The following is a 17,645-nucleotide window of genomic DNA, read 5'->3' on the forward strand; positions in this document are numbered from 1 at the left end:
GTTCTACTCGGAACCGTGTCCTTACGATCAGTCCACTGCGGAACCAATTTTTCTGGTGCTTTCATATGTATAAATATACCACAAGTGAGAAAGTGAAATATAAATGGCGTCTTGTGAAATTTTGGGGTAATAGTAATCTAAGATAGTTTAATGTTGATATTTTTAATTTTACATGATTTATTTTAACCGAGAATTTTTTTTTAATAATATTAGTTTTATAGTTATTGGAATAACGCCCGGTGGCTGAGCGGTAGCGCTTCGTGCTGTCGTGCCACAGGTCCCTGGTTCGATCCTCGGGCCGGGCAAGGTTGACTCAGCCCTTCATCCCTTCAGTGGGTCGATAAATGAGTACCAAGCACGCTTGGGAACTAAACACTGGGGGTTCCGCGTCCGACTGACCACCTGACCGGAACATCTGATCCTGCACCCGAGAGCCCAAGGTCAAGAAAACTGAGATGGGCACAGTAGGCCTTGACCGCTGAGTTTAGTTTTAGTTTTTTAGTTATTGGAATAAAGTTTTAATGTTATAGAATTGGAAAGTTCGTTGTCGAATTAACTAAGATAAAGAATTTACAAATAAAGGCAGAGTTACCAGAAGTGAAAATAAATAATATAATGATTCCTAATTCAAAGTCGTTGATTCAAATTTTAAGCTTAATTTTAGTAAAATTAATTAGATGAGAGTTGTCAAGAAGAAATTATTTAAATTTGAAATATAGCCTCATTTCCAATTAACTATAAACTGTACGTGTATAGAGTGAATTCCAGGTTTTCTAAAAATAAAAGAATCATTATCCTCAAGAAAACTTTTAAACTTGTCCTTTGATGCCAATTTTAAAAAAGTAATCTAAATTTAGTTCCCTTTAAAAATACAAATTTGACATTTTTGTTATTAACAATGTTAATATCAGCAGGGACAATCTGTTTGAAATTACTATCAATGCAATTCGAATAATACTTACTCAGAATTAAAAATGCGCTCAATATTTTAGTCAAATTTTGTATCAATTAACATTTTCCTCAAATATTTTTCTTCCAGTTATAATAATGTAACAGTATATTTAACTACGAATACAACAAAGATTATATTCGCAAATTTTCATACAAATATAAACATTTGTGTTCAACTAAATGCTTTCCGGTCTTATTTTAGTATATCAATAATGCATCTTTAAAAAGAAACTCAATAATGACTTTTTTTTTACATTTTATTTAATTCTAAACATTCTTTTTCTCACAACTGTTAATTTTTAAATACGCTTCAAATCTCCGATTAAATCGAAACATAAACAGCTTAGATCTATTAAAAGAGAAAACTTCCACAAGTGTTTTTTTACCCTCACCAATTGCTAGATTTCCTGGTATTAAAAAGAAAGCATTGTGCAGGAAGAAACGGGTAACATTGAGCTTTCAAAACTAATTGTTTTTAGATTGACTGACATTAACTTTGAATGTATTGACAGTTTTAGGTCGAAAGCAACATGTTTATGGGCTACAATATGATACTTAACTCTTTTTTTACTTGTCGATTCACCGTAAAGATTAAGCTTTGGTTGGGACTCTTAATATATTTGTGATGCAATTGTTAAAGAATTGGTTATTGTGATTAATTACTTTTATATTTATTGGGTAGATGTGATTAAATGATTATTTTTTCTCTCTTCTAAATAAATCATTTAACATGTTTTAGGATTTAGACTCGTTTAATTAAATTGTTTGATCTTTTATAGTAAATGTAATAAATCCCGTGATAATGTACAATTTCCGGTTCTATTATAGAATCACTAGCAAATGTAATATATATATATATATATATATATATAATAACAGGGCTACATCTCTGTTATCATTGGTGTATTCATATTAAGAAATGCAGTCGAAAGCCATTGTATGTCATAAAAAGCTTTATTTAATGTTATGCTGGTGGTCATAATAGTTCACATCCGCACTCCTCAAAGGAGGGGGTGTGGACAAGATTCCGGATGGTTCCGGCAGATGTTTATTGGAACACGTTATTCAGCAAGAGACTTGCGAAAACCTTCGGTCCCGCATTAAATAGTACAGAGATTGGTGTAATTAGGTCCCAGTCGTACATGCCTTTGTAACTCTACGCATTATGGAGAATCATTTACTGCTTCCTAATATGGAAGTGAAAAAGGGACAAGATTCTAAAAATAACTCCTCCTTTGAAATATAAATCTAATTATAATTCAATGGTATGTTTTCAGCCTTGAATTCCCAATATAGAATATTTCTACGCTTACTCTTTAACAAAGACATTTTATGAAATCGAAAGAGTTTTAATTCTTTTATTAATACAAAAGTATTTATTATTTTTGCATTATATATATATATATATATATATATATACATCTGCATCCCACTTACCGAAAAAAAGTTGCTCATTAATCATGCAATGTATAATTTCGGAATGTGTTTTGTCCCCAAAACTATGGCCACTGTTATAGAATAACTAAAATTACTGATTAGCAAAGTATGAAATGCTTAATACACTGGTGGACAAAATTAAGAGATGGAAGACATTTCCCCAAATATCTAAAAAAATACTGAATATAAATAAATGAAATTTGGCATGGATATAGCTTATTCCATGGTAATAAGTATGCAAAACAAAAATGAAAGTGCCATTCACTGTCAAGACCTATTGCCAATAAATCCAATGTAGTCTGAACTTAAGGATAAAAGATGACAATAAAAGTGAGGCTTGTACAGTGTGTGTTGTCTCTAGTATGGTGTATGGTCACACCTGACAGACAGACAGCATGCACAACGATTATACATGCTGTTGATAAGGGAGTTAAGGAGGACTTGTGGAAGACTTTCCCATTCTTCCACTAGAGCAATTTTTAACTCCAGAATGGTTCTGGGGGGAGGTTGGCGCATCGCAATAGCTCTCCCAAGAGCATCCCAAGCATGCTCAATAGGATTCAGGTCAGGAAATTTGGCTGGCCAATCCATTCGTTGAATATTCTCGCTTTCCAGATACTCATCAACCATGAGAGCCCTATGTGGTAGAGCATTGTCGTTCATAAAAATGAACTCAGGGCCAACAGCGCCTCTGAAAAGACGCACATAAGGCTCTAGAACCTCCTTCCTGTACCTCTGGGCATTCACGGAACCATTGTCAAACACATGGAGCGGTGTGCGGGTTTCTTGCATGTGTGAAAATGCTTTCCATCTCTTAATTTTGTCCACTAGTGTATTTCACACTGGCAAAGTATGAAATATACATATTCAATTCGTTACATGTATGTCCCGTCAAGAGGCATATCACATTTTATCCACCAATCAAGCTCAAAATTAGTCGTTAAAATTTTTCGCTTAGCTATTAAAAGTGTCAAAATGTACAATAATACTTGCATTTGTTAAACTAACATTTAGTTCTACACACAGAACAATCATCGCTAAGTACAGCATTATATTTTTTTAATACTGTGTCCAAATCGGAAAACGCACGAAGAGTATATTATAAAAAATCAATTACATTTTTTAACAAATTTATGCCAACTACAGAAGCCGCGCCAGGAACTAAAACAAAAACTCAATAGAAAGAAACTAACTGAAGAGTCGATTTCGGAGGCACTTTGTTTCAAGGCTAAAAAATTTCTCCAAACAGTCAATATAATTAAAACATTCGCTACAGTGCCTTTTCACATATTTTTCCTTTTTTCTCCCTATATGCAATCTCAAGCCTGAATGCATCACATTATTAAGATTTCTGCAAAACTCTACCTTATTATGGTACTGTTATTATAGTTCGACATAGAAATGATTTTTCTTAGAGATTTGTCGCTAATAGTTATAACAATCTATAAAATATCCTCTAATAAGATTTGTTGATAATAAGAAAATTTTTATCTTTTTGTATTTTAGTATAAGAGCCTGTAATAAATTATTTTAAAAAAGGAAAAATTTGTAATGGGATTATAAAAAAATCGTTTCGAGACTAGTTGTGAAACACATAAGATTCAAAGAATTGTTTTAGTAATATATAGCGATAATTTGATAAAAGAAAAAAAAAATGTTAGATTCTTTTTCTTTACTATCTACATTTAAACTTAATTTTTTATTTTCCAAATTTAAATGAACTACCAAAGAAAATCGAAGACTCCACCAAAAAAATTTTTATTCAATATCTTCCACTTTACTTCAAATGAAATTTTAAGAGACACGCTGAACTAAGAAACGAATTGGTAAATATATATACTACTGGCCATTAAATTGGCCAGGAAGGAATGCAAATAACAGAATGATATTTATTGGGCACATACATTATAGTTGGAAGAACAAGTGATTAAATTTTCTGGATCTTTGGATGTATGGATTCTGAGGAATCAGTACTCAGAGAAGCCTCCCCTAGCAGCAATAACAGCAGTTATTCTCCTGGGCATCGAGTAGAACAGAGATTGGATAGAATGGACGGATACAGCTTTCCGTGCAGCTTCAACGTCATGCCACAATTCATAGACCGTAGTGACTAACGAGTGGTGGCGTGCCAGTCATTCGGCAACTATTGACCAGACGTTTTCAATGGGTGATAGATCTGGAGAACATGTTGGTCAGGGCAACAAGGAAACATGTTATGCCTTCAAGGAAGATCAGGACAGTGCGGGCAACATGTCGTCTCGCATTGTCCTGCTGAAACGTAGCGTTATGGAAGCCTCGAAGATAAGGCAGAGCAACTGGCTCTAAACATCAGAAATGTAACGGCTGCTGTTCTAAGTACCGGCAATGCAAACAATGATGATGAGCCAGTATGACGATGTTGAATGCGAATTAATAGGATTTTAATGAATGTGAAAATTTTAGATTACTACTTTAAGGGTACTTTATCAAATCTAATATGAAGAATATTTCCTCATTTAAACAAAATAGTATGCTCATTAATTTAAACTTTTTCATGGGCTTGCTTTTTGAAAGGCCTGCTCTCTGAAAATTATTATTAACATATTAATTTTTATTAACATTTAAAACTCAATTTAGCAATTGCTGTCATCATTTATAGTGTCAATATTTTTTTTAAGTTTAAAAATAACTTTTCTCTAAATATATATCATCGTCCTCTTATAAATAGTTAAATAGAAAGGAAACGTTGCAGCTTACAGAAAACTACATTCTATGGATTAGAATTTATTTCCTCATAAAATAATCGATTATTCAAAAAAAAATTCTTTTATCTTTATCAAACAGCAAGGAATCGTTTAATGCTCATCAATCCAACCTGACCAATAACCTCCAATTTCAGAATTATCTCACCAGATTTTGGTATTGTTTTAACCGAGGTCAAACGCAAGGTTACCAAAATGCGCACCCATTGCCTCACATTAAGCTCTCGTCGTCTAGTTATCCACTCTAATCCTCCAGGTAACGCCTACTACAATCTTAAAAATTAAGTAGGTCATTTTTTCTCTCGTTTAATTCCCTTTCGAATTAAAATTCGAAGGTATTTTTCCGTAGACTCATTCGCTTCGTTTATAAAAAGCAATAATGTTAAATGTTCTTGAAAGTATGAACAATTTTTCAATACTTTATATTCAGCAATGGATTTTCCGGGACGTAGAATTTGCACTCTACATTGACATTTTATTGAAATTTTATTATTTTTAAATTTGTGTATATTTAAAAGTAAATTCAAATACAGAAAGCTTACCAAAGAAAAATTATTGGATTTTTGTAGAAATATCTACTTGCAGGAAAAATTCTGTTTTGAAATTGATAGTTTCTCCACACTTATTTTCTCAATATATATGTCGGAATTTCTTCATTTTAAAATTTTTTTATGTTATTCGAAGGCTTTGTCTTCGTATGAAATAATGCAGTAAATAATGTGTAATTTTTTTAAGGACTGAGTTACTCCTGACTTTTAGCATTCATCTTTCTTCAGCCTGCGCATTGTGGCTGAAATCTGATTTGAAATATATTTTAATATGTTTATTTGTTATGGATGAAATCTGATTTGATATATATTATTTGAAATGTATGATTTGAGATTTGAAATGAGAACTGAAAATGACTTAACATCTTTAGGAAATAAACCCACATTTTTGGGGAAATGAAAGTTTCTGTGATCTAGTTTTTTTAGTATTTGAAAAATTAATTAAACACTGTATTTGGTTTTATTTGATTATACAAAATTTGAGAATTATTTATTGATTATAATTAATTTCCTTCTGTGATAAAACACCTCCAAATTTAGAGTTAATTTTAAGATTTTAACTTTTTTTTTGAGTATTTAAACTGTTAGAACGTTTTTTTAGTCCGTATGATTCCTTCCCCCCAAAAAATAGGACATAACATTTATTAAAACTTTGTTTTGAAATTAAGATACTTCAAACAAAAGCTTCCTGTATTTTTATAGGCTAAAGACCTTAAAAATCCAATTTTTAATCCATTTAATTAGCACCAAATTCGATGCAAGAATTTTTGCAAGATTGTTACATTTATGATTTATAATGCAACATGTGAGCTCTAAGCTAATATTTTTAAAAGCATTTCCTATTGTTTTGCATTGAACTTTGCTTTCATTTAACAACAAGCTAAAAATTATCATAATTATACTACGTCGCATAAATGTTATACTAATATTTGTATGACATTTTCTAGAAATTCAATAGCTCATAAACAGTACTTGTGATCTTGGAATATGTTCAAATAATAATTTTGCAGTTGAATGAATTTTGTTTTCACTTTAAATATTAGCACTACTTAGCAAGTATTCTTCACTTGGAAGAAATAACAGATACAAAAAGTTACTGAAGCCTTTTTTTTTTCGAAGTCTACATAGCTAAATTTTTAATCTAAGTAATTGAAGTGAATATTTAAACTGTCAATAGAAATACAATGCTAAGTTCAAAATATTCTTTTTTAAAAATTTAATTTAGAAAGCATCGTATTAAACTTTTGTCATAACAACAATAAACGATAACTAAAAACGAGTGAGATTATCAAAAAAGACAATATATAATGCAACTTGATAAATGAGATTTATTGAAATTTATTTAAAATTTATCTTTTTTTTTTAGTTGGAAAAAGATGCGTAAAATACGTTTTACAAGTATTTTAAATTACAATGCACATCGATTCATTTATGTTCCAATTTCCATTTTCTTTTTAATTTTCCTTGTAAGAAAATTTGTAATGGAAAAAATGAAATTTAAATATCTATGCTGCTTAAGCTAAAGAAAAATTAATCTTCATCGAATTTCGGTACAAAATGTTTTTAAGTTATGGAAAGTTTTCTCAAAATTGTAAACTATAAACTATTATTTTTTTAAACTTAATAATTTAATTATAATTTAGTTATGTTTTAAATTTAGTTTGTTAATAATTTAGGTATGTTTTATACATAACTTCAGATTTGCTGAAAACAAATTTAAAAAAATTTTGAAAAACTTTAAAATAATTTAAAAAAATTTAATAATGCATCTCATTAAAACTGTACACATGTGAGAATTTTTTTTTTACAATTGTAGTGTAGTTGATGCAATTAGTAACAGTACATTATAATTATTAACAGTAGTACAACATAAATTATTATTGTAAAGATGATATAACTACAATCAAGTCTATTATGATAAAAACTATAATAAATTGTCATACGATAAGTAGTAATTGTGATAAAAAAAAATCCTTTATATAGAAAAGCCAATTAACATTTTATTTTTATGAATGCTTCTATATTTGAATGAATATATATATATATATATATATATATATATATATATATATATATATATATATATATATATATATATATATATATATATATATATATATATATATATATATATATATATATATATATATATAAACGAAATATAATATTGGGAAGTTCTACGTATTTGCAATTATTTTTATATTTAATGAAATGCGGTTAAATTCTTCTCTGGTCTTCTAAAAAATTCTGGTAGTGTTATTGTACTGTATGGCAATGACAATGACATTTCCGGTTTAAGAAAAATCATATTTTGGTTGTGGTAATAGTTAAAAATTAAAATATATGGTATTTAAACCATTTATTTAGTATTTTTTTCGTTTAAATGGTAACGGTTTACCGTAAATTTGGGTTCAAAAACTATAGTTTCTATTATAAACGCGTAGATAGTAAAAAAAATACACAACTAAAAATAAATTTAGCCGAATTAATGGTTTTTATACCATGTTTTAAAATATCATGATAAAATGACCAAATTTTATCTCATTCTATAAAACCATATTCCATTGTTAATTTTTCCAAAATCATTACCAAAGCGATTTTGCAAAATTTACAGAGCTTTTTGGTGTTACCATAGAGCCATAAACGCGGCTAATTTTACTATATTCTGGTATTTTTGATCATAATTTGTTCTTTGTGTATAAAAACAAGGCTTTAAAAACACCCAAATTTAACAGAAGGTTAAAAACGGCGTGAAATGATTATATATAAACTAAACTACAATTGGTATGCCAATAATGTAAATCACCCTTTTTTGAAAATTTCTCTGTCCTCTATGAATTATTTATCAATTTCTGATGAAAATTTTGTAAATAAACAACTTTCTTTTTCAGCTTTAGATACTGATGACATACCGGTGAAGAAACAAGTATTTGAATTACTGTCGGCACTGTGTGTTTATCGCTCAGACGGCTACACAAGGGCTTTGGAAACATTGGAATATTATAAAGTATGAATAAATATTTTTCTGTTTTCAATGTAAATTCATTCGAGATTTATCTCATTTTATTTGAATGTGTTTATTGTCCAGGTGTACAAAATCTATTTCTTAACCTTCCAAGTTTTCGCACCATTATGTAAATGTACTCACGAACAGGTGTGTTGTTAACGTGATGTTTATTCTGATTTTGCGATGTTTTAAAATAAATAAAATTATTAAAAATTTTACACTTTCTGGTTCGGAAATAAAATTTTAAATATGAGTGTTTCGCAACAACTACCGTTATAAGAAGAAATTATTAAAGTAGTAGGAAACCGATTATCCGGAACGATCGGGACCATCGCTATTCCGGATAACTGATTTTTCCGGTTTTCTGAATCGCTACAAAAAGCCGTTTTTTTTATTGTTAAACCCAACTAAAAAAAAAAAAAAAATTTGGAAATAATCTTTAAAAAAAAGAAAAAACGATGAAGTAATAATGATTAATTCCAAATGATAATAAGGTAAACATCTTTAAAAAAAGAAAGAAAAGTCCTAAAATCTTATGAGGATAAAAAATTTAAAAATGGTAAGAAAATTTATCGAATTTCGTTCCGGTTTCTTGGTTTTCCGGTTTTCTGATTTCCGGATAACGGGTTCTGAACTGTATTATAGACAACATTGAAGCACGTGAAAGGAAATTACTTTCAAAACCAGAAAATGTAAAATAATTAATAAATAGCATTTGAATTGAAATAATTGCTAAAAAATGTTTGTCTCAACTGTAGTTGTTTAAGATGCATTTAGATGCACTTCTCAACTTTTCTTTTCGCAACAGCAACCGTAATTAGAAGAAATTACTTTATTAAAGATACCATTGAAGAGGCTAAAAAGAAATCTTAGTTTCTAATCAGGAAGATTAAAATAATTAATAAATATATGAATAGAAATAATTACTAAAAAAGTTTTTCACAGCTGTAGTTGCTTAAGATGCATTAAAGGTCCAGAAAGTTTGAATAAATTTAGAGATTCATACATAAAAATTTCTTATAAACCAGTTAATATAGCTATTAAATAATATATCATTTTTATGCCATAATTATTACAACTATACTGATTTGAAATACTTCATTAACATTTTCAACGAAAGCTTTAAATAAGAAAAAGCAACGTACTCAATTTTCAGGAATTATATTAGGTGATATGATTATCTGTTACCTTTTCAGTTTTTGAAGAAGAAAAACTAATAAAACTTTAAAATTTCGTTTGAAATTTCTCATATTCTCTATGAGTGGCTACTTCAGATGATAAAAAATGGATGTGAGACTCTGGATAAATTCTAAATCTCATTGTAAAAAGGTTCTAAGTAACGTTTTTGAAAGAATTTTGGTTTCTTTGGAAAGTTCTAATTTTAGAACTTTAATGCACGAATTTATTTTCCTTTGCCCCTATAATTGCACCTTTTAGCTCTAATTTATTTTGCCAAGTCTTTAAAATTTGTAGTTCTCAATAGATGGCGATACAATGGTTCAGCGTAGAATGGTGCAATGAATAAAAAAGCCATATTTAATAACAATCAAATTTAATAAGTATAAACTATAAAACAGACAAATATGATAGTGTGTTATTTGTTAGTCTTCCTAATAAGCTTCCCATCTCAAGTGATTCATAATCCTAATTATTATGCACGATTCCAGCTCCCTCTTTGGTCAGGTAGAAATGTGCAACAGGTACTAAGGGAGAATCTGAGTGTTTTCAGACTTATAACAAAATGTCTTCGGCAAAAAACAGTCAATGGATAACCTTAGAAAGCCTTTCATTTAACAGCCAATTAAGTCGCCAAGAGTGAGAACAAACGTAAAAATATTGAATGAATGTTGAAAATTTATAGATTTTGCCAAGCATAGGTACGAACAAATAATATGAAATTCATAATTCATTTTCTTATAAAAAAAAGAGTTAAGTTTAAACTTCATAGTTATCCCCGTGGCAGAATTGCGGCGACACGGCGACATTGTCGCAGAACGTTACAGAGTTTTTGCTGAAAGATTTCACGGCGCGGATTTACGGAATAAGTTTAATTTTTCGTTCTGCATAATTTTTTCGAAAATGTTTCCTTTTTTTTCCTGCATAATTTTTTTTCGAAGATGTTTTTCTTGTGCATCAGAGAGGAAAGAAATAATCATGATTTTTCTATCCTCATTTGAGTTTTTAAAAGAAATCGGTAATGACTGGCTTCAGCCACTATTTCAAATTAATAATATAAAATAAAAAAATCAGAAATCGCGAAAGTTTAAATGATAGTTCGCTCTAGAAATGATGTTCTTCTTTCTTTCATTTTTTTTCCTTCTTTAAAGAACACCACATTTTACATGCACTTATTTGAGTATCTCTTTTTTAAAGAGTCCTATTCACATTATTCTTTATTTTTGGAGTTACTGGACGGATTTTACGATTTTTTATTTATGTACGAATTTTAATTTATGTATGAATTTTAATTTAGTTACGAATTTTAATTTGTGTAATGATTTATAAAATTCGAAAGAGGAAATAGTGCATTTTTCCGCCTACAAAAGGCGAGAATATCGCCTGTGATATTAGAATTTAAAAATATATTATTTATAATTAAAATTTTTTATACATTTTTATTTTATACTTTCTTCTGTAAACACAACGTTTCTGTTCTAAATGACGAAAAATCCAGCAAGTTTCTTCCATAATGGAAAAAAATAAATAAAACCAGCTCAGACGAAATAAATTTCTCCCAATACCAGTGACATAAACTCTTTTTAAAATAAATAAATAATTTAATAGTGATGAATCTGTGTTTTTCTTTAGTGTTTTCAGAAGTGTAGTAAACTTTATTTACAGTCATAAAAAAAAGTATTTAAATATAGTAATCAAATTTAAAATAAGTGCAATTAAATTAACAAATGACACAATAGTCTTAATCGCAACTACAAATTAAATTTTTTTTTCTCCGAAATTACAAATTAATTTTAATAATCAACCAAATTTTCATAATTAAATGCCAATCAGTATGAATACTCAAAACTACTTTAGATAATATGATAAAGGTATGTCTGAATAAATATTTTTAATTCAAATTTTATTTTCACATCATCATTAAATTATTAGTAAATTATAAAATTAACTTATACAAATTTAATTGCTAATTTTCATTCTGAAATAATTGTATTTTCAATTGCAAGTTATTAAATAATTACATACAATTTAAAATATTGATAAATCGGTAATTAATTTTAAAGGTAGCATATTAAATTCAAACTGAAATTGCAAACTTTCCGGTAGAAATAATTTATCTCACTCTTTATACATAAAAAAAACTTATGGGCCGCCAAAGCTGTTTTAGGTGTTCAACTTTACATTTGGTTTAGAAATTTAAAGTCAAAAAAGTGTATAAAAATATACAGGAAGTACGATAGAATAACAAAATTTGTCATTAGATTACTAGTTCGGAAATAATAAACTGTTAAACTTGTGGTAAAAAAATATCCTTTAAAAAAAATATTGTGGGAAAAGAAACAATGATGAATGAGAAGTTGTCACGGGAGTAGGGGAAGGGAGAAAGCAGAGGGGATAGCCTCCCTGTTGATATAATGAAATGTGATATATTATGAAACAATATATATTATTTTATAATATTAGTTTTATAAAATACCATGAATATATTATAAAATATAATTAATAATATATGCATAAAAAATGGTCCTTTATGTATCAAATTAATTTAACGAAACGAGTACTAATATAAAACAAAAATTTTTTTAAATTATAAATAAGGTGTGGATATTTTGTTATTTTATAATTAATTTTTCTACTTTATATTTCTGTATAAGCGTGGTTACTTATAAAAATATGTATAAAATGTAAGCATAAATAATGATCCATTGTGTATTAAATAATTAAAATTATAACAAGATTGCGCATAAATTTTATCATTTTATACGTTAAAAAGGGTAATTTTTCATTCATATATAATTAATTATATCATTTTATGCATAAATTTAATACATATTTCATGCAGAAAAATATTTATAAAAAAAATTAGATACTGAATAACGTATAATGTATAAAAAATAATTTACACGGTATGAAAAAATATATTTTTTGTCAATATTGAATTAATACCAAAAAAAAAAATTTTTTTAAATTATTAAACTACCTTTTAACAATTGTTTTTGTTTCTTTTCTTTTATAGTTCTCAGCCGCTTTTTTTTTTCAGTTACTTTAAATTTATCTACTTTAATTTGAGAATAAGCAAGTCACCCACAGTGATTTCGACACATATAGACCAAAATTTATATTTTGAAAGAAACCTATTGAAATAGACAATTCAAAGATCATTGCCTTATCAAGCAATTGATGTATTCGGCGTTTTCGTCGAAGGTGGCCTCTTCCTTCGCAGCTGCATCCGTCACAACAGGCTTCGAACAGGGAGACGTCCTTTAATTTAAAAGAAGAAGAAGAAAAAATAAGAAATAATAAAATTCAGGGCAAGCAGGGTGGTATACGCATCGGTAGCGGATGAGAAATGTAATAAATCATACCTACTGGAGACAAGCCGCACATTCGAGAAATGCATCATAATAAGGAACCACTTAAGTCATCATTATTTGAAAGAAGGGAAAAAAAAGAACAGTTATTCCAAATTCCAGGCCCCTTTGATGAACTCGTACCGAAACTTGCAATTATATCAGTGAGATTAAAAGAGCAGGCAATGCAGTTTCAAATTCGCTAGTATGATGTTGTGTTATCTTGCGCTCTGGATCTCAAAATTTCTGTAAGTTCTGAAACTAATAAGATTTATGGATAGATGGATATGGTACAGAATAAAAGCGGGCATATCTAAATGAATCATTTTTTTTTGAAAAGCTAAGGATTGCGTTGCGTAAAAAATTACAAATAAAGTAGTTTTTTTTTTAAATCTACTTTATGAATAAATTGGAATGTTTATTATGAATATGTTTTTGCGAATGCGTAGTTTTTTCCCACGAATATACAAAGTCGTTGGTCAAATTATTAGACGCTTTTAGATTCTGTGTAAAATCTTAATTATCAGGTGATACTATATCTTAATTATCAAGTTTCAAATTCACTAGTATGATGTTGTGTTATCTTGCGCTCTGGATCTCAAAATTTCTGTAAGTTCTGAAACTAATAAGATTTATGGATAGATGGATATGGTACAGAATAAAAGCGGGCATATCTAAATGAATCATTTTTTTTTGAAAAGCTAAGGATTGCGTTGCGTAAAAAATTACAAATAAAGTAGTTTTTTTTTTAAATCTACTTTATGAATAAATTGGAATGTTTATTATGAATATGTTTTTGCGAATGCGTAGTTTTTTCCCACGAATATACAAAGTCGTTGGTCAAATTATTAGACGCTTTTAGATTCTGTGTAAAATCTTAATTATCAGGTGATACTATATCTTAATTATCAAGTTTCAAATTCACTAGTATGATGTTGTGTTATCTTGCGCTCTGGATCTCAAAATTTCTGTAAGTTCTGAAACTAATGAGATTTATGGATAGATGGATATGGTACGGAATAAAAGCGGGCATATCTAAATGAATCATTATTTTTTTTTAAAGCTAAGGATTGCGCTGCGTTAAAAATTACAATTAAAGTAGTTTTTTTTTAAGTATATATACACTATGAATAAATTGGAATGTTTATTATGAATATGTTTTTGTGAATGCGTAGTTTTTTTCCCCACGAATATACAAAGTCGTTGGTCAAATTATTAGACGCTTTTAGATTCTGTGTAAAATCTTAATTATCAGGTGATACTATATCTTAATTATCAAGTTTCAAATTCACTAGTATGATGTTGTGTTATCTTGTGCTCTGGATCTCAAAATTTCTGTAAGTTCTGAAACTAATGAGATTTATGGATAGATGGATATGGTACGGAATAAAAGCGGGCATATCTAAATGAATCATTATTTTTTTTTAAAGCTAAGGATTGCGCTGCGTTAAAAATTACAATTAAAGTAGTTTTTTTTTAAGTATATATACACTATGAATAAATTGGAATGTTTATTATGAATATGTTTTTGTGAATGCGTAGTTTTTTTCCCCACGAATATACAAAGTCGTTGGTCAAATTATTAGACGCTTTTAGATTCTGTGTAAAATCTTAATTATCAGGTGATACTATATCTTAATTATCAAGTTTCAAATTCACTAGTATGATGTTGTGTTATCTTGTGCTCTGGATCTCAAAATTTCTGTAAGTTCTGAAACTAATGAGATTTATGGATAGATGGATATGGTACGGAATAAAAGCGGGCATATCTAAATGAATCATTATTTTTTTTTAAAGCTAAGGATTGCGCTGCGTTAAAAATTACAATTAAAGTAGTTTTTTTTTAAGTATATATACACTATGAATAAATTGGAATGTTTATTATGAATATGTTTTTGCGAATGCGTAGTTTTTTCCCACGAATATACAAAGTCGTTGGTCAAATTATTAGACGCTTTTAGATTCTGTGTAAAATCTTAATTATCAGGTGATACTATATCTTAATTATCAAGTTTCAAATTCTTCTACATTATTTCCTAGAAGCTACATTATTTCCTAGTTCGATAAGATTTTAAGATGATTACTTTAAGTTAGATCAATAAATATTTTCTATAAAATCATTTTAACATTAATTTTAATTCATAAAGGCAGAAGAATCCGTTGGTTCTATGAACCATTCAGAGTGCGGGACAAGGACCCATATTTAAATACTACTTTCTACAAAGTTCATCCTCCATCCAGACTCCCATCTCTATGAATTAGCCGAAAAAACTTTCCAAAAAGTTTGAGATTTGTGGGTCTTGATTACAACTTCATAGTTTCCTAATTCTCGTTGTCTCTTTCTTAAACACTTCCAATCCATTTTCACAATTTTTTTTCATCTTTTTATTGTTATTTGTGGAATGATCTATCTTTTTTTTTTTCTTGAACAAGACGGTGTGTGAATGGATCGGATATGATTGAGTAAATCAGATTTTAACTTAAAATATTCACTACACAAATTAAACTTATGCGAAACTAAATGAGTCAGTAAGTGTCTCTTTAAATTATCATTTCGAGAAAGATCTCTTTACATTCTTCACATTCAAAAGTTTCTCGATTTTTCATGAGTTTTTAAATGTCTACTCAAGTTACACTTTCGATTAAATCTCTTATCACATAAACGACATTTAAAGTCTTTTTCATTTGAGTGAATTTTCAAATGTTGAACCATATTCTTTTTACGCGTGTCTATTTTTCCACATATTTCACATATCTACAAAGTAAAATAAAACGCTATTTGAATATCATACTACATTAACTCAATGAATGATTAAAAAAAGTTAAAGTATTCTACAGAAAAGGATTATTTTTTTAAAATTGTTAAGTTCTTAAAAGTTAATATCGTTTTTTTTTTCGAAAAAAAAATTTATTGATAAATTGATTGAAAAATTGATTTTCGAAAAAAAAAACGATATTAACTTTATATAACTCGATATTAAATATGTCGTTACTCATTTTCTAATAGAAAATAAAATTAAAGTTATTAATGTATTTATTTTAATAAAAATATGATTGAATAAACACCGTAGATATATTGATATATATATATATATATATATATATATATATTAGTTTTTAATTAGATAATAATTTGTTTCATAAATGATTTATAGAAAACTAATAAAATTTATATTTCTTAAATATCTATATTAATATGTGGTGGAGTTCTTGCAAAACTAAAAATTAAGTGAAATCAAAGGCATCTGTTCAGTTTTCAACTAACAACCATTCATTGCTAATATCATATTCATATTTTCATCATTAGTGTGATTGCGTAATATAACTACTATTTATGTTAGTATTTTTTCAAAACGATGAAGCATTCAACGAAGCCAAGTCCCGTACTTGTCGTCATACTAAGTGTAGAAGGTTTTCGTGGTTTTCCTCCTCATATAACATGGGTACTCACAAAGTCCTTTTCAGAAAATATTTTTATTTTTCTAAAAAAAATTTTTTACATTTCAGAAAATATTTCCTATTTTTATGAAAATTTTCTATCTTTTAGTTCAATATGTTTGCTTTTTGTAAAAAAATCCTAGTTTTGTAAAAAATATTTCAAACTTTTTATAAACATTTTCCAATTTTCAGAAAATATCTTTACTATTGAGGGTAACTTTCTAATATTTTTATTTTTTGTAAAAATAATATCTATCTCTTAAGAAAATAATTTTATTTTTGTAAAAAATTTCTAGTTTTTTAAAGTAAAACCTTAAGTTTTTACTCTGATCTCTGTACATTCACAGGATACTGGTTAACAAAGCCAAGCCCACTTTTTGTCGTCGGACTAAGCGTAGGAGGTTTTCGTGGCTTTCCTATTCATATAACATGGGTACTCACAAAGTCCACTTCGAAGACATGTATTGTCTCAAGATCTAGGGGTTCTCTTGTCTTCTGGGTTCAATAATGACAAAGACAATATTGATAGCCGTATATACGAGCGACGGTTATAAAATAAAATCTGCAATTGTATATTTAATTGATAAATATCTAATCTTATAAAAATAATATTCATTGATTTAAAAACGTCCTTAACCTCAACACGTGTATGGTCAGTACCGTTGCCATCCAGAGAAAGTTATAATAACATTAAGAGGGGCAGAAATAATTATTTAATAACTGTCAAAAGGTTAAGTGAAAAATATATCGATGAACAGTAGGATGATATCGTTATCAAATCCTTTTCATTTATACACGTGTTCAGAATACAAAAGTTAAACTTATTAACACATATCTAACCAAGCATTCGTGGGTCAGTGGTTATGATATCCAACTACTGACCCACGAAGGCTTTTTAATGGCGCGAGTTCGATCCTCAGCCTTAATTATATTTAATAAATAATATTAAAACAGATTTAAATATTAAAATAGATTTAAAGTCATTTTATTCCCACAT

The 17,645-nt window shown here is 28.2% G+C and overlaps 1 protein-coding gene across 3 annotated transcripts in view; it reads left to right on the forward strand.

The window, feature by feature from the left end:
* The window catches only part of LOC107455600 (inverted formin-2), a 136,586-nt gene that overhangs the window by 70,289 nt on the left and 48,652 nt on the right, over nucleotides 1-17,645 (forward strand). For all 3 annotated transcript variants that reach the window (XM_087164499.1, XM_087164500.1, XM_087164494.1), the window contains exon 3: nucleotides 8,569-8,684. In XM_087164499.1, the coding sequence (XP_087020625.1) occupies nucleotides 8,569-8,684 (116 nt within the window). The remainder of the gene's footprint in view (nucleotides 1-8,568; nucleotides 8,685-17,645) is intronic.

Source organism: Parasteatoda tepidariorum, chromosome 1 (genome assembly GCF_982258835.1).
Source record: "Parasteatoda tepidariorum strain Cologne lab strain chromosome 1, Ptep-v5.0, whole genome shotgun sequence".
NCBI lineage: Eukaryota > Metazoa > Arthropoda > Arachnida > Araneae > Theridiidae > Parasteatoda > Parasteatoda tepidariorum.